The sequence below is a fragment of the Sciurus carolinensis genome, chromosome 6 (assembly GCF_902686445.1).
Source record: "Sciurus carolinensis chromosome 6, mSciCar1.2, whole genome shotgun sequence".
Taxonomy (NCBI): Eukaryota; Metazoa; Chordata; class Mammalia; order Rodentia; family Sciuridae; genus Sciurus; species Sciurus carolinensis.
In genome coordinates, this window is record NC_062218.1 from 60,489,505 (window position 1) to 60,508,867 (window position 19,363).

The 19,363-nt window shown below is 37.0% G+C and overlaps 1 protein-coding gene across 5 annotated transcripts in view; it reads right to left on the reverse strand.

Annotated features, from left to right (window-relative positions):
• Positions 1-19,363, reverse strand: part of Arhgef28 (Rho guanine nucleotide exchange factor 28) — a 309,587-nt gene that overhangs the window by 88,903 nt on the left and 201,321 nt on the right. For all 5 annotated transcript variants that reach the window (XM_047556977.1, XM_047556976.1, XM_047556975.1 and 2 more), the window contains 2 exons: positions 8,266-8,546; positions 1,614-1,821 (listed from right to left, as the gene is read on the reverse strand). In XM_047556977.1, the coding sequence (XP_047412933.1) occupies positions 1,614-1,821; positions 8,266-8,546 (489 nt within the window). The remainder of the gene's footprint in view (positions 1-1,613; positions 1,822-8,265; positions 8,547-19,363) is intronic.

The window sequence follows — 19,363 nt, forward strand, 5'->3', positions numbered from 1 at the left end:
CTTAGGACTTATCCCATCCATGTGTTTTTAAGATATCACTTAAGGTTAGAGCAAAAAGAGTGTAACACAGAAGTCTTTTCTAAAGTTAAGCCATTAGAAACTGTCTTTCACAAGCACTAGTCTCTTCAGTTGCTCCTAAGTGAAAACATGTGGTCACATAGTTACCCTGGGTTCATTTGTTAGTTAAATATATTGTCTAGAGAAAAGTTTAAAACAGAAGCTTGCTTTTGCTTCAAAGGTCCTGGGCTGTGGTTCCCTGAGTGGCCTAGCAGGAAGCACCCACAGGCCTAGATAGTGGGAAGGGTTATAGGATGGTGGCTCCCCTATAATCTAATAGTGAGCAAGCCACCAAGCACTCTAACCAAGTGCCACTTTCTTCATTTAAGTATGTATGGTGATCATTTTTCAAGAAAATGGAATTTGAAAATTGTCCAAAACACTTTGGCAAAACATTATTCTTGGGGTAAATACAGAGGCATAGTGAGAGAAACTTTCTAGGGCAGATTCTTCTAAAAATGAACAACATGAAGCTGTTTCACAAAGACTGAATTTTTTTCACTCCAAGTAAAATTGAGTTTTTCACAATTCCATTCAAAATGCAAAACTAACAATCATACCCATTTCTTATCCAGAAATGTCACATGATGTTCAGATTCAAAAGATAACAATAGCTCTACAGACCTCAGAGCTAAAGGAAAAGGGTGAAGGATTTGTGGTCAGAAGACCTCAATTTGAGTAATGATTCTATCACCAACTGGGGCTACCAGGACAAAACTCTAACCCTTCCAGAACTTCATCTGCTCAAAAACCTAAAATGACTTATGAGAAAGTATATATTTTGCACACACATAAAACACTTTGTATATCATAGGGCCTGGTACAAAAATATTATCCTCACAACAATATGTTCTTGCCAAGAGAAATTTTAGCTTGGCACACATTGTTTTACAGTAGTAAGCTCAAATTAAACAGAAAATGAGTGGATGATAACAGAAATCAAATAGGAAGAAAACATATTCAAACACAAAAGGGCTTGCTTTGCAAGACCAGAAGGTGTTTCTTAGTATTTTTAAAAACAACTACAACAAAATACACACTTGTGTGAAATTTTAACAGGAGAAAACCTGGCTCCAGTGGAAGAGCAGACAGTGTTTATGAGGTTGCCAATCAGTTCATGAAGCCAGGAATGCTGAACCAATATCTCCTCTGCTTTACTAACATCACTTGTCTCATCACCTGGGCCAGGTAACAGTTTAAGTGAGCAAAATAGGTTTGATCACTTGAAGTCATTTAATACTACCCAATTTTCTCCTTTTGCTTAAGGGATGATGGTAGAGATCATTGAATGAAATATCAAGATTTTCCAACTCTGTAAAAAGTGGCATGTACTCCTTGCAAATTAGTGAAAACATAAATCAACCATCATAAGAACTATGAAAATTAAAAGTTACAGAGATTACAGAGACTCAAGCATACATCGTAGGAGTCTCTCCACCACAAAACTAGTTCATATTTGTGAGTAAAATAGAATTTGTCTTTCAGATAGGTGGATACATTTAGATAATACACTCTGCACACTGAACAGTAAGTCAAATTAACACCAATAAAAATACCTTCAGCTGAAGATTACTTGACAGAGAAAGGGATTCAGTTCTGGAGATATTGAAATCTGGTTCAGTATTGGTCTCAAAAGAGTCCAGTTCATCGCCACTAGGAATCCCAGTTCTTGAGGAACTCTGAGACACTGGTGTGTAGCAAATGTGCGGCTGCTCAGAATGCCCGTCCCCTTCACCGTCGGCCACCAGGGCATCAAGGCTAGAACTAAAGCACAGATTCGGTAAGTAAATAATTCAGTGAGCAGACAGAGAGACAGTACTTTCTGTTTCTCAGAGTTCAGATTTTCTCATTGGTGTGAGGTGTAAGGGATGTTCATTTAATTTTACACTAATGTTCAATTAATTTTTTCTCCCTCCGAATCTCCTCTTTTTAAACAATTTTCTAAGTTTTCACAAATGAACATTTTTACTTAGCAAAAGACATTTCAATTACCTTATGGAACAAAAACTGGTATGCATTAGCACTAACTTCACTAATTTTTATGTTTTTAAATTTTTTATTAGTGCATTATAGTTATAAATAATTTTGACATAATCATTCAACCATGAAATATGATTTGCTCCACACCAGTTGCCAGTACTTCCCTTTTCCCTCCCTCTTCTCTCCCCCTGTTCCTCTTCCTCTATACTGATTTTTTTTCTATTTATTTTTGGGTTTTTTTTTTTTAATTAGAGATGTATAGATACACATAAAGGTGAAATTCACTGTGGTATATTCACATATATACATAGCCTAGTTCGGTCAACTTCATTCCACAGTTCCTCTCTTTTCCCATTCCTCGCCCCCTCAATCCCGTTCCTCTGCTCCTCTGATCTCCCTTTTTTTTTTTTTTTCTTTGTTTGTAGATGGACACAATACCTTTATTTTATTTATTTATTTATTTGTTTTTAGGTGATGCTGAGGATCAAACCCTCACACAAGCTAGGCAAGTGCTCTACCAACGAGCTACAACCCCAGAACTCTCCCTTCTATTTTTATGGAATTCCCCCTCCACACTTTTTTCCCCCTTATTTTGATCAAGCTTCCACATATGAGGGAAAACATTCAACCTGTGACTTTCTGAGTCTGATTTGTTTCACTTAGCATGATATTCTCCAGTTCCATCCATTTACCAGTAAAGGCCACAATCATTCTTCTTTATGGCTGAATAAAATTCCATTACGTGTGTGTGAGTGTGTGTGTGTGTGTGTATCAATATATACATGTATATATATTATAATATATACATATATAATATATAATAATTATATTATAATATATAATTATAATTATTAATTATAATTAATATAATATAATTATATTATAATATATACATGTATATTTTCTCTCTCTCTCTCTCTCTCTCTCTCTCTCTCTCTCTCTCTCTCTCACATTTTCTTTATCCATCTATTGATAGGCACCTGGACTGGTTCCATAACTTGGCTATTGTGACTTGCACTGCTATGAACATTGATGTGGCTGTATCATTATATTATGCTGATTTTGGTTCTTTTGGATAAATACTGAGCAGCAGATAGCTGGATCATAGAGAGCTTCCTTTCTTAGTTTTTTGAGAAATCTCCATACTGTTTTCCATACTGGTCATATAAGTTGCAGTCCTACCAAAAATGCATGAGTGTACCTTTCCCCCTAAATCCTCACCAGAATTTATTATTTGTATTCTTGATAATTGCCATTCTGACTGGAGTGAGATGAAATCAGTGTAGCTTTGATTTGCATTTCCCTGATTGCTAGGGATACAGAACATTTTTTTCATGTATTTGTTTGAGAAGAGTCTGTTTAGTTCTTTTACCCATTCATTAATTGGTTTATTGTGTTTTGTCTCTGGTGGTAGTGGTAGTTTTTCTTTTTTCTTTTTTTCTTTTTCTTTTCTTTTTTTTTGATGTTGAACTCTTTGAGTTCTTCATATATTCTGAGTTCCTTGTACATTAGCCTCCTAAGGGAAAAGTGGCTAGCAAAAAATCTTCTTTCTGTAAGCTGTCTCTTCATGCTTTTTTTTTTTTTTACTTTTTTATTTTTTATTTTTTTTTTCTCTCTTCATGCTTTTTATTGTTTCCTTTGCTTTGCAGAAGTTTTTTAATTTGATGCCATCCCACTTAGAGATTTTTGGTTTTATTTCTTGTTAAGCAAGTTGGTGCCTCATACTCAACAAAAGTGCTGAAAACATACATTGGAGAAAAGACAGCCTTTTTAACAAATGGTGTTGGGAAAACTGGATATCCATATGTAGAAGAATGAGACTACATCTCTACATCTTACTCTGCACAAAAGTCAAATCAAAGTGGATCAAAGACCTAGGAATTAAACTAGAAAGTGCAACTGCTAGATGAAAATATGGTCAAGACTCCAGCTTACTGGCATGACCTTAATCACACTATTCATCAATATAATTGTAAATGTAATTATTACAAGAGCCATATAGTAACCCTTCAAAAGTTGGAAATGCAATGACACAGAGCCACTGGGCTGTGGGGAACACATGTGGGAATATGCAGTGGGGCCTTCTCTCCATGGGCCTCAGCTGGAAGCTCAGGAGGGCAGTGGCCATGTGCAGTTCTCACCTTAAAGCCGGGTCAAGACCCAGGTCAGAAATGAGTCACATGCAAGGTCCCAAACATTTCACACTCTAAATTACCATTTATAGAGATTTTTTAAAAAGAATTCCATCTCAGAACTATGTTGTGGTTCTTCTGGGCTACAATGTTTCTTTCCTCATTTAGCTTTCTTAACCATAAAATTAAAAGGAAAGAATTTGACCTGACACATTTCAGGTTTATTCATAACATTTACATTTTTTTAAACCATTATAATGTCAAGGCCCAAAGTGTCATGGGCATGTTAACACAAAGATGCACTTTTAAATATACTTTTCTTTGGTTGTTTCAATTCTGGAGTTAAGACTTTAATAATAACACAATGAAACAATTTGATTTTGAATTATAAATGATAAGAAGATGAAACTTTGAGTTAATCCATTTGGATCATTTTCCCTTAAAAACCATATTTCATTTAATATTTTATATTTCAATGGACAGAAAATATCAATTTCATAACCTATGTGCTTCTAATGCAGACCCTGAGATTAATTTCTAATCCTTGAACCATTTCAAAGGCAATAGAAGGCTCCAGAAAACTGGGTGTTAAGTATAGGCCATGACTGGCACCACAAAGGATTTCCAAAGCAGGATTTTCTCCTTTAAGAACTCATTGAGAGCTGGGCACAGTGATTCATGCCTGTAATCCCAGCACTTTGGGAGGCTGAGGCAGGAGGATTGCAAGTTTGAAGTCAGCCTTAGCAACTTGGTAAGGCCCTGAGAAACTTATCAAGATCCTATCTCAAAATTAATAAATAAAAAAGGTCAGAGATGGGGCTGGGGACATAACTCAATTGGTAGAGTTCTTGCCTCACAAGCACAAGGCCCAGGGTTCAATCCCCAGCACTGCAAAACAAAAAGGGAGGTGGGAGAACGGGCTGGCCAGGGTTGTGGCTCAGTGGTTACACACCCCTAGGTTCAATCCCAGTACAGAAAAAATATATTTAAATAAAAAGAACTCATTGAGAGACAGCTTCACCTTGGCATGAAGTAGAAGAGGACAAATTGGAGATGTTTTACCTTAACTTAATACCTAGTATCTTGGAGTTCACTAGATTACTTATTTTTTTAAAAAATGAAGTTCATTGTTAAGAACTCTTCCGGGTAAACACTGGTGCTTTGAGATTAAATTAAAATTAAATTACAGATATCCAAGATGCTATGTGGTTTCCTAATACAATGAAAATCCTCAGGCAGGTCAAAGCTTGCCAATGTCTTGTGCCTCTGCATCTGTCTTTCAATTTGTGATCTCTATACCAATGAAAATTATTCAGATGATTGGCAGCCTGCAATAATATCCTAACACAAGAATCTCCGGTTATATGTTTTTTCATCACTACAAATATACCCTATATGTTCTAGCATTACTCTATTTTGTATACTATAAAACATTTCTTTTTATATCGATTCAAATTAGACTACTACTTTTCTTTGTTATGCTATTAATATAAGTTATTGGTAGCACTGACATATGCTTCAGGATTTCCTATAGATTCTCATTTTACAATCATGTTTTCTAAATTCCATTAATGGAATAGAAATCAATTCATTAGATTGTGACCAGAATTTTCTTTTAAAATAATGTAAAACAGAAAATAGCAGAAAACATTCCACATGTTATTTCATATAACTTTGCTTAAATTGCATGTGTATGGATTGGGGGCAGTGACAGTGTGACAATTTATCCTGTGGATTATGGCAAAACAAAAACATGTTTGATAAATGCATGTTTTAGGTTGAAACAAATACTTGTTTCCCTCACCTTATTTTTTGTTGTCTAATATTTTTAAATAGATATTTTATTGCTTATTTTTCCCATGTGGCTTCTCAAAAGACCTATTAAGGTTAAATAACATGATGGTTACATCTTGTGCACATTTCACTAAAATATTGTTTTAAACCTCAGAAAACTTAAGACTTAGGTCCCAGTCAGCCTTGTCCCTGTATCAACCAGTTTTTATTGTGTGCCCTCAAATTTCTCTTTTATTAGAAGTTCTAGCCTCTCTGGCTATTATTCACATACTAAAAGATGAAGTATATTTCACTTTGAGTTCACTGCCAATCATGTTGTAGACCCTCATGATGAAAGCCACTGAAGAGAGGGAGAGGGACCTATGGTCATCCCTGGGCCAGACAGGGTTTTCCAGGGTCACCTGTTCTCCCCACTCATTCCTACATTTTTTCAGAGTGGGAGGAGTACAAAGGAGATCATCAGCCAGAGGGTTTTTTTGCCAGGACAGTTTCTTCTTCTGCCCCCACAAGTCCTGCCATTTCTATAGAGCCTTCCAAATACTTTTCCTATGAGTCATTACTTTATACCTTATCAGTGTATAAGTCTTATCCGTATCAGTGAAATGCCTGCACTTCCCAGAGCAGGGCCAAGATCCAAAAGTATAATTTAGACACTCTGCAAATATTCGCATAAAGAGAAGAAAATAGCATTAGCACCTTTTCTGTCATATATTCCTAAAATGCCTCCTCTAAAGAACTTACTTCTCGAGATCTGGGAGTCACACATTCAACAAATCCTGACAATTCTACCAGAATGCAGTAATCACACACAGTTCAATGAATGTCTACAGAACTGTAAAGGATCTTGCCTCAACTGGCAGCCTCTTATCCCAAGCAGAAACCCAAAAAGCTCAAAATCACCTAACCGTGCAATTTAAAATCATGATCACTCTCCAACATCTATAAAACTATAACTCACAAAATATAAATTTAAAGGAAGATTTTATGATTTACATATACGACATGACCTTTGATACCAACACCTGTCACTTTAAGTTCTGCAACCTCATCACTGCAAAATACAGCACAGAGAGCAGCACCCACTGATTGCTGATTTCTCTCCTTCCTGGTCAATTAAATCCCTGCTCCATGTTCATTTGCCTATGTGTGTATCTATTCATAGATCTTAAAAATTTATATAAAGACTCACATATGTGTGTGTTCTGTTTTTATTTTAATTCATGATTTTACATGTGAAAATGAGCATATAATCATGGGGTTAGGACATAAGAAAAAATACAACAGACTGATCCCTAAAGAAAGGCCTATTTCCTACAGAAAACAGACGACAGTATGAATGGGGAGGTATAAGTACAAACACAAGCATGTACACACACACCTATACACAATCATATCCTATACCATGAAACTATGGTTTAACTGATATTTCTACAGGTACAAGAAAACACAAGGAAGTTATCTGTAAGTTTAAGAACCTAAAAATTTAAAACACTTATGAACCCATCCAACCTGAAACTTGAACATTCAACATACAGGGACTCTCGTGGTCCCATTCTCAGTCTCCTACTTCTCTCATTAGTTATAACAGCTATCTTGAATTTGGGGATTTTCTCCCCTCATTCCCTCGTTTTTCTTTATAGCTTATGCATATATGTATGTGTCCCCTAGTAATAAATTATTTTATTTTGCACTTTATAAAAAGGAAATCTCTCTATAGCATTTTGCAGCTTACTTTTTGTGTTCACCTTTATGCTTCTGAGATGCATGCAGAGTAGTGGTAGTTAATTCATTTTTATTACTGTATAGTATTCCATATACATAATTTAAAGGCATACAGAATTACCTATATATTCCCCATTTGAATTATTTCCTGCTGCTCTACATACTCATGAATATGTCTGCTAGTACATAGTAAGGAAATGCATTTTACAACTTCACAAGATAATGTCAAATTGTTCTCCAAAGTTGTTATACAGTTTTTACTCCTTTCAATTGTGTATGAGTTTCCATTATATGCATGCTCACTAAAACATGGTATTGTCAGACTTCTTTAACTTCTGCCAATCTAATAAGCCTAAAATGGTATCTTCTTGCAGTTTTTTCTGGTATATCTTATACCAGCACTTAGTTTTCTTAAGTGCTTAGTTTCAAAACAACACATATAGGAAATTAAAAGGGGGCAACATTTTGATGTAGAGATAAAAGTGGTAGAAACAATTAAAAATCAAAAATAGGGTTTTACAAGTCTAGCTACAAGGCTCCTTGATTTTCTATAACTTTCCCCTAAGAGATAGTATCGTACCTTCTTTTCTGTAGATGACTTTGTTCCTTTTCAAGTCCATGAAGACCAAAAGAAATATTCAAATTGGAAGTGCAGGAACCAGTCGGTGATATGAAAGACTGCTGGGCTTCTGTATCTGCTGTCACTTCGCTGTTCTCCCTTAGCGGGTACCTACTGGGGCTGGTGTCAGTAGGAAGGATTTGCTTGCAGCTCTGAGGCTCCAGAGAGGAACCCATGGTTTCAGGGCTGGTGTGGGCAGAGATTCCCTCTATGTTAATATAATTGATATCCAAATCTCCAACCTGGAAGTTGAAAGCAAATTTTTTTGCTGAGCAAAAACAGGAAAGAATGACTTAACTAAGAATTAATAAAAAACTTCCTAATTTAAAATATTTCCACCTTATTGGTGGAATTTTTGGCTTTGTTTTTCCTTATTTTTGTTTGGTTTTGTGTAACCAGAGAATTCCTTCACAATCTGTTTTTGCTCACGTGGCTGCCAGCCCATAATTCACAGAAAGGAAGAAAGTTTCAAAGACTGTTTTTTATCACAAATACAGAAACTTCTTATGCTTTCAACATTTTATGAACCACTGACTCAAAATAAGGAGGAAATGTTGAAAATACTTAAGGAAAAACTAAGGAGTATACTGCTTTATTCATCAGAATTCATCAGTTCATCAGAATCTGGGAAACCAGAGGGTGGTCACATCACCTTGAGTCTCCCCCAAAACACACCAAACAAAAATAACAAATAAAATGACACAAAGTTCATGTGCGTTACACACTTAGAAGACAAGAAATGCCCCAAACCTCAAATTACCTGTGAATAAGAAAATAAGCATCAATTCCAGCAAGTACCCCTTACTTCCACCATGAGATTTGGCAGAAATATAAGGAGCCAGCGGGGGGGCCTAAAACTTATCTAGAAATCATCACCAGAGAGAAGTGTGACCCACCCATGGGGAAAAAAAAAGTGTTAATCGACCAAAGCACTTGCTCTTAGAAGCTTAAAAGTGCAGTGATTTGAGTGGCAGTTATAGAAGGCATTATTTCTTGGGGGTAAGTCTGTAAAAAGCAGGAGAGTGGGGCCAGGGTATAGCTCGAAGTAGAATATACACGTAGTGCCTTCAAGATCCTACATTCAATCTCCATCACCTAAACCAAACAAGAAGAAGAAAAGAAAGAGAGCAGAGATAGTGTGGTAAAGAAGAAAAGAAGCAAAAAGGGGAAATTTTAGGATTCGAAATCATCGAGCATCATTATTATGATTTTTAAGGCAAAAATTCATTAATGAATGCCCATACTTGAAAATGAGTCTAATGAGTAAAGGGATGTTTACAGAAACTCAAAATATCCCCTGACAACATGTTAAATAAATTTTAAAAAGAAAAAAAAATAGTTACCTTACTGAAAAGCAACTTGATAGATCAAAGGTAAAATCACAAGGGACAGTTTGACATTAGGTACCTCCTGATATAAAGCACTGAGAAGAACACAACATCATTCCCATAATATTCCTCCCAAACACAATCCAATTTTGAAGAAACAGCAGACAAACCAAAACTGAAGGACCTTCTAGGAAAATCAAAATAAATATGGTTCATATTCTTAAAAAAATTAATGTAATAAAAGACAAAGATATCTGAAATGACCCAGATTAAAGGAGACTAAAGAGATGTGACAACTAAATACAACATATATCATGGAATTTTCTTTTACTGCAAAGAACACTATTGGGACAACTGGGTAAAATTGAATAAGGTCTAAGTCAACAGTATTTATCAAAGATAATTTTCTGATTTGAGCAACCATATTGTGCTTATGTAAGAGGATGTCCATGTTTTTATAAAAATACATCATGAATAACTGAAGGAGAAAGGGGTTCCACATTTTCAATGTATTCTCAAATGGTTAAAAATTTTACATAAATATTTTAGTCATTTGCAAGCACACATGCATGCACACACACAAACACTCAGAGAATAAAAAAGTAAAATGTGGAAAATATTAACATTGGAGGAACTGGAGTAAAAAGTATACAGGGATTCTTTGTACTGAAATTATATAGGTCTGAAATTATATCCCAAAAAATGTGTTCTTTCAAAGTAGTTTATATGACAAAGAAATTTTCAAAGTAGTTTTTATCCTATGAACGTCCTCATCAGGTAGGTCGATAACCTTGAAAATTAATGGGGAGCAGCATAGAATATAAGGTAACAAGGTTTTTAGGTTTCTATATAGGTTGAGAGAGACAAAGGAGATTAGAAATATTATTTTCAGATACTGTAGAAATTATTTTAAATACACAGAAGTTGGGCTCTTCACATTTTCCTTGTTATTCAAGTGGCCACAGGAATAGTAGTAAAGACTATATAACTGTGCTACACTGATATAAAGACCTTTGTGATTTAGGTTTCTTTGATATTTTTCTTTTAGTTGTAGATGGACTCAATAACTTTATTTATTTATTTTTTATTGTAAACAAATGGGATACATGTCGTTTCTCTGTACGTGGAGTAAAGGCATACATTTGTGTAATCATAAATTCACATAGGGTAATGTTGTTTGATTCATTCTGTTAATTTTTCCCTTCCCCCCCACCCCTCCTACCCCTCTTTTCCCTCTGTACAGACCTTCCTTCCTCCATTCTTGCCCCCCTCCCTAACCCTAACTCTAACCCTAACACTAACCCCTCCCACCCCCGATTATGTGTCATCATCAGCTTATCAGCGAGATCATTTGTCCTTTGTTTTTTTGAGATTGGCTTATCTCACTTAGCATGATATTCTCCAATTTCATCCATTTGCCTGCAAATGCCATAATTTTATCATTCTTTATGGCTGAGTTCAATAACTTTATTTTTTTATTTATTTTTATATGGTGCTGAGGATCAAACCCAGTGCCTCACTGTGCTAGGCTAGTGCTCTACCACCGAGCTACAATCCCAGCCCTTGTGATTTAGTTTTATTCCTGGGTTTTAACTGCATGAATTCATATTCAACTATGATTCAGTTTATTGAATTAGACTCTTTGGATTCTCTATAAATGCTTGCTTTAGTTTTTTTTTTTTGTTTTGTTTTTTGGTTTGTTCAACATTATTAAAGTAATATTTCTTTCCCACAAGATATTCCCAAAGAGAAATGAACCTCCTCTTTGTTCAGGGAAATTCTTCATTTTAAATCCATCTGGGAACATATAAAAAACAGTTTTCCCCACGTAAAATTGAGTCATTTACAATTTTAGTTAGTTGAAGTGAATGGAAACATTATAGTATTCACTGAGGCTCAGAACAAAATGAAATGAGGACTCAAGAAATCTTTCATTTCAACTATTGAGAAATTATGGCAAAAAAACACCATTAAAATCAGAACATGGAAAATATCTATACACTAAAAAGTATAAAACACCAATGAAAGAATTTTAAGAACAAAAAAGATAAAATAAATTTTAAAAAAGAATTTGAAGAAGACACAAACAAATGTAGAGATATCTTGTATTCATGGATTGGAAAAACCCATATCTTTAAAATGTCCATACTAGTCAAAGCAATCCACAGGTTTACTGCAATCCCTGTATTTTGGAGAGGGCAGGGGGAGGGAGAGAAGAGAGAGTGTGTTTTGTAGAAATAGAAAAAATGATCTTCAAATTCATATGGAACCACTCAAGATCTAAGTGATCTCAAACAAGAAGCACAAAACTGGAGGCATGGTATTTCTTTTTTCCAAATGATTTTACAAAATTATAATAATGCAAACACAATGGGTCTAGCATAATAACAGACACACAGACTATGGAACAGAATAGAAAGTTCAGAAATTAGTTGGCATATATACTGTCAACTAATCTTTGACAAGGGTGCCAAGAAAACCGGATAGGGAAACGGTAGTCTTTTAAATAAATGATACTGGGAAAACTAGACATCCACAGCAAAAAAGTAAAACTGGATCCCTTTCTAACACCATGCACAACAGTCAACTCAAGATGCATTAAAAACTTAAATGTGAAACTTGAAACTACAAAAGTCCTAAAAGAAAGCAGAGGAGAAAGACTCCATGACATTGGTCTTGGCAATGCTTTTTGGGGTTTGACACCAAAAACACAAGTAACAAAAGCAAAGTAACAAAGTAACAAAAACAAGTAACAAAAGCAAAGTAAATAAGCAGGACTACATTAAACTAAAATGTCTCTGCAGAGCAAAGAAATGATCAACAAAATTAAGAGGCCTATGGAATGGGAGAAAATATTTACAAATCATATGTCTGAAAAAAGGTTAATATCCAAAATCTACAAGGAACTCATACAACTCAGTAGCAAAATAACCTGATTTAAAAATAGGCAAAGGACCTACAAGACATTTTTCCAAAGAAGACTTACAAATGGTAATCAGATATATGAAAAGGTGTGTGTGTGGGGGGGGGGGTTTCAAGATGGCGGACTAGAGGGCGGCTGCATTTCATGTTGCTCCAGGACACAGGATTCAAAAGAGGAGATAGTGAGAGACTTGGGACCAACTCAAAGCCATCGGGTGAGTCTCTCCCGTTGGGGAGGCGTCCCAGATGGGGCGGTAGCCCCGGAACGCAGGGAACTTTGTGAAGTAGAGTTGCTGGCGAGATGCCCCTCCCCCCACTGGAGCGGTAAACACGGACAACTGGGATCATCGTAGAGGAGGTGGCTCAGCACAGCGCTTGGACTCGGAGCAACCACTGGGGCTCCAGGCGGCTGCCTGAGGAGGAGCAGCGTGGCGAGCTGTTTATACTCAGAGTGATCGCTTCTGAAAACCGGGGGGTTGCCCGGAGGAAAAGGAGGAACTTGGCGAGTCTCTTAGTCTAGGAGTGACTGCATCAGAGCTACAGGCGGTTGCCTGAGGAGGAGCTGCATGGCGAGCTATTTGGACTCAGAACCACCGCTTCTGAACACCGGGGGGTTGCTTGGAGGAAGAGGAGAAGTGCAGCGGGTCGCTTGGTCTAGGAGTGACTGCATCAGAGTCACAGGCAGTTGCCGAGGAGGAGGCAAGTGGTGAGTTGTTTGGACTCAAAACGACCGCTCCTGAACACCCAGGGGGCTACCTCGAGGAGGAGGAGGAACAGGGCGGGTCACTTGGACTCGGAGTGACTGCCTAGGGCTACGGGAGGTTGGCAGGAGGAGGAGACGCGAAGTGAGTTGCTTGAACTCCTAGTGACTGCGTCGGAAACTGGGCAGCTGTCCAGAGGAGGAGGTGTGTGGTGGGTCTCTGGGTCTCGGAGCTATTCTACGGGGTTCCAGGTGGCGGCTCAGAGGAGGGGCCGCATAGCCAGGTGATTAGGTGCAGAGCAGGGTCCCAGGACCGGCTTCTTGCTGGAAGAGCCGCACAGAGACACGCCTAGGGGCGGAGCGAAGTTTCCAGGACTACGGGCAGAGTCTCTGGGAGAGGCAGCCTAAGGAGACTCCCCTGCGAAGGGTGAGGCTCCCAAGCCCAGGAGGTAGATCCGGGCCCCTGGGAACGTTGCAGAGGAAGAAAGCCCAGCCCAGGCGGTAGTTGTAGATTGAGGGGAACCTCTAGGAGGGGAACAGACCAGCGAGACCTCCCCACCGGGTGAGTCTTCCCTGCCGGGTGAGGTTTTCCCACAAGGATGGTAAAACCAGAGACACAGGCACAAACAGGCCTTGCCTCAGCCTGCAACCTAGTTCCCCTTTGGATGACCATTGGTCAACAAGTGGAGGCACCTCTGCCCACTATCAGGGAATATACCCAACCTGAGGGTCACCATCCCTAGAGAGGCAGCTTCCTTGGGGAGCTCCGCATTATCAACTTCCTCCAAGACTGCAGGCTACTGAAGGATAAGAGGGGATATACTAGCAATCCTCAGGGACATTATAAGTCAATAGAGGAAATCTGCAATATCTTAATGACCCACTGATTCCTGAACAATATGAGAAAACAAGGGAAGAAAATGCCCCAAACAAATCTAGATGTTACATCAATAAAATCCAACGACAGCATGGCAGAAGAAATGACAGAAAGGGAGTTCAGAATGTACACAATTAAAATGATCAGAGAAGCAAACGATGAGATGAAAGAGCAAATGCAGGCATTGAATGATGAGATGAAAGAGCAAATGCAGGCATTGAATGATAGCACCAATCGACAGTTAAAAGAGCAAATTCAGGAAGCAAAAGATCATTTCAATAAAGAGTTAGAGATATTGAAAAAAAAACAAACGGAAATCCTTGAAATGAAGGAAACAATAAACCAAATTAAGAACTCCATAGAAAGCATAACCAATAGGATAGAACACCTGGAAGACAGAACCTCAGATATTGAAGACAAAATATTTAACCTTGAAAACAAAGTTGAACAGAGAAGATGGTAAGAAATCATGAACATAATCTCCAAGAACTATGGGATATCATGAAAAGGCCAAATTTGAGAATTATTGGGATTGAGGAAGGCTTAGAGAAACAAACCAAAGGAATGAACAATCTATTCAATGAAATAATATCAGAAAATTTCCCAAATCTGAAGAATGAAATGGAAAATCAAGTTCAAGAGGCTTATAGGACTCCAAATACACAAAATTACAACAGACCCACACCAAGGCACATTATAATGAAAATACCAAACATACAAAATAAAGACAGAATTTTAAAGGCTGTGAGAGAAAAGAACCAAATTACATTCAGGGGGAAACCAATACGGCTATCAGCAGATTTTTCAATCCAGACCCTAAAAGCTAGAAGGGCCTGGAACAACATTTTTCAAGCTCTGAAAGAAAACGGATGACAACCAAGAATCTTATACCCAGCAAAACTTACCTTCAAATTTGATGATGAAATAAAATCATTCCATGATAAACAAAAGCTAAAGAATTTACAAAAAGAAAGCCAGCATTACAGAACATTCTCAGCAAAATATTCCATGAGGAAGAGATAAAACACAAAGAAGCAAATCAGCAAAGGGAGGAATTATCCTAAAGGAATTGTCAAATAAAGGAGGAACCAAGCTGTGTCAAATAAATAAATAAATAAATAAAATTTAAAAAATGAACCAAATGACCGGGAATACATATCATATCTCAATAATAACCCTGAATGTTAATGGCCTGAATTCATCAATCAAAAGACATAGACTGGCAGATTGTATTAAAAAGAAAGATCCAACAATATGTTGCCTGCAAGAGACTCACCTCATAGAAAGAGATACCCATAGACTAAAGGTGAAAGGATGGGGAAAAACATACCATGCACATGGACCCAGCAAAAAAGCTGGAGTATCCATCCTCATTTCAGATAATGTGGACTTCAAGCCAAAGTTAGTCAGAAGGGATAAAGAAGGACATTTCATACTGCTTAAGGGAAGCATAAATCAGCAAGATATAACAATCATAAACATCTATGCCCCAAACAGTGGCTCATCCATGTATGTCAAACAAATCCTTCTCAATATTAGAAACCAAATAGACCGTAACACAATAATACTAGGTGATTTTAACACGCCTCTCTCACCACTGGACAGATCTTCCAAACAAAAATTGAACAAAGAAACCATAGATCTCAATAACACAATCAGCAATTTAGACTTAACCGACATATATAGAATATACCATCCAACAAAGAACGAATACACTTTCTTCTCAGCAGCACATGGATCCTTCTCTAAAATAGACCATATATTATGCCACAAAGCTAATGTTAGCAAATACAAGAAGATAGAGACACTACCTTGTATACTATCAGATCATAATGGATTGAAGTTAGAAATAAATGAAAGAGTAAAAAACAGAAACTACTCCAACACCTGGAGATTAAACAATATGCTATTATATGATGAATGGATAACAGAAGATATTAGGAAGGAAATTAAAAAATTCTTAGAGGTAAATGAGAACAAAGAAACATCATATCAAAATCTCTGGGGCACTATGAAAGCAGTACTTAGAGAAAAATTTATTTCATGGAGCACATTTAATAAAAGAAGTAAAACTCAACAAATAAACGACCTAACACTACAGCTCAAAGCCCTAGAAAAAGAACAGACCAACACCAAAAGTAGTAGAAGACAGGAAATAGTTAAACTCAGAGCTGAAATCAATGAAATTGAAACAAAAGAAACAATACAAAAAATTGACAAAATAAATAGTTGGTTCTTCGAAAAAATAAACAAAATTGATAAACCTTTAGCCACACTAACAAAGAGAAGACGAGAGAAAACCCAAATTACTAAAATTCGGAATGAACAAGGAAATATCAAAACAGACACGAGTGAAATACAAAACATAATGAGAAGCTACTTTGAAAATCTATACTCCAACAAAATAGAAAATTTCGAAGACATCAACAGGTTTCTAGAGACATATGAATTGCCTAAACTGAACGAGGAAGACATACACAATTTAAATAGACCAATTTCAAGTAATGAAATAGATGAAGTCATCAAAAGCCTACCAACAAAGAAAAGTCCAGGACCAGACGGGTTCTCAGTCGAGTTCTACAAAACCTTTAAAGAAGAGCTCATTCCAATACTTCTCAAAGTATTCCATAAAATAGAAGAGGAGGGAACCCTCCCAAACTCGTTCTATGAAGCCAATATCACCCTGATACCTAAACCAGACAGAGACCCATCGAGTAAATAAAATTTCAGACCAATATCCTTAATGAACATCGACGCAAAAATTCTCAACAAAATTTTAGCAAATCGCATACAAAAACATATTAAAAAGATAGTGCACCATGATCAAGTGGGTTTCATCCCAGGGATGCAAGGTTGGTTCAACATCAGGAAATCAATCAATGTCATTCACCGTATCAATAGACTTAAAGTCAAGAATCACATGATTATTTCAATAGATGCAGAAAAAGCATTTGATAAAATACAGCACCCCTTCATGCTCAAACACTAGAAAAAATAGGGATAGTGGGAACATTCCTTAACATTGTAAAGGCCATCTATGCTAAGCCCATGGCTAATATCATTCTAAATGGTGAAAAACTGAAAGCATTTCCCCTTAAAACTGGAACAAGGCAGAGATGCCCTCTTTCACCACTTCTTTTCAATATCGTCCTTGAAACTCTAGCCAAAGCAATTAGACAAACCAAAGAAATTAAATGGATACGAATAGGAAAAGAAGAACTCAAACTATCCCTGTTTGCTGATGATATGATTATATACTTAGAGGAACCAGGAAATTCCACCAGAAAACTTTTAGATCTCATAAGTGAATTCAGTAAAGTAGTGGGATATAAGATCAATGCACATAAATCTAATGCATTTTTATACATAAGTGATGAATCTTCAGAAAGAGAAATTAGGAAAACTACCCCATTCACAATAGCATCGAAAAAAATAAAATACTTGGGAATCAATCTCACAAAAGAGGTGAAAGACCTCTACAGTGAGAACTACAGAACACTAAAGAAAGAAATTAAAGAAAACCTTAGAAGATGGAAAGATCTCCCATGTTCTTGGATAGGAAGAATTAATATTGTCAAAATGGCCATACTACCAAAAGTGCTATACAGATTCAATGCAATTCCAATTAAAATCCCAATGATGTACCTTACAGAAATAGAGCAAGAAATTATGAAATTCATCTGGAAGAATAAAAAACCCAGAATAGCTAAAGCAATCCTTGGCAGAAAGAGTGAAGTAGGCAGTATCGCAATACCAGATCTTCAACTCTACTACAAAGCAATAGTAACAAAAACGGCATGGTATTGGTACCAAAATAGAAAGGTGGATCAATGGTACAGAATAGAGGACACGGACACAAACCCAAATAAATACAATTTTCTCATACTAGACAAAGGGGCCAAAAATATGCAATGGAGAAAAGATAGCCTCTTCAACAAATGGTGCTGGGAGAATTGGAAATCCATATGCAACAGAATGAAACTAAACCCATATCTCTCACCATGCACGAAACTAAACTCAAAATGGATTAAGGACCTCGGAATCAGACCAGAGACCATGCATCTTATAGAAGAAAAAGTAGGTCCAGAGCTTCAACATGTCGGCTTAGGACCAGACTTCCTCAACAGGACTCCCATAGCACAAGAAATACAAGCAAGAATCAATAACTGGGATAGATTCAAACTAAAAAGCTTTCTCTCAGCAAAGGAAACTATCAGCAATGCGAAGAAAGAGCCTACAGAGTGGGAGAAAATCTTTGCCAATCATACTTCAGATAGAGCACTGATCTCCAGAATCTATAAAGAACTCAAAAAACTCTACACCAAGAATCCAAATAATCCAATCGACAAATGGGCTAAGGAAATGAACAGACACTTCACAGAAGAAGATCTACAAGCAATCAACAAACATATGGAAAAATGTTCAACATCTCTAGTAATAAGAGAAATGCAAATCAAAACCACCCTAAGATTCCATCTCACCCCAATTAGAATGGCGATTATCAAGAATACAAGCAACAACAGGTGTTGGCGAGGATGTGGGGAGAAAGGTACACTCATACATTGCTGGTTGGGCTGCAAATTAGTGCAGCCACTCTGGAAAGCAGTGTGGAGACTCCTTAGAAAACTTGGAATGGAACCACCATTTGACCCAGCTATCCCACTCCTTGGTCTATACCCACAGGACTTAAAATCAGCATATTACAGCCACATCAATGTTCATAGCTGCTCAGTTCACAATAGCCAGATTGTGGAACCAACCTAGATGCCCTTCAGTTGATGAATGGATAAAGAAACTGTGGTATATATATATACAATGGAATATTACTCAGCCATAAAGAATGATAAAATTATGGCATTTGCAGGCAAATGGATGAAATTGGAGAATATCGTGCTAAGTGAGATAAGCCAATCTCAAAAAAACAAAGGACGAATGATATCGCTAATAAGTGGATGATGACACATAATGGGCGGTGGGAGGGGTTAGTGTTAGGGTTAGAGTTAGGGTTAGGGACGGGGGCAAGAATGGAGGAAGGAAGGACTGTATAGAGGGAAAAGAGGGGTGGGAGGGGTGGGGGGGAAGGGAAAAAATAACAAAATGAATCAAACAGCATTACCCTATGTAAATTTATGATTACACAAATGGTATGCCTTTACGCCATGTACAAACAGAGAAACAACATGTATTCCATCTGTTTACCATAAAATAATAAAAAAAAAGAAAAGGTGTCAA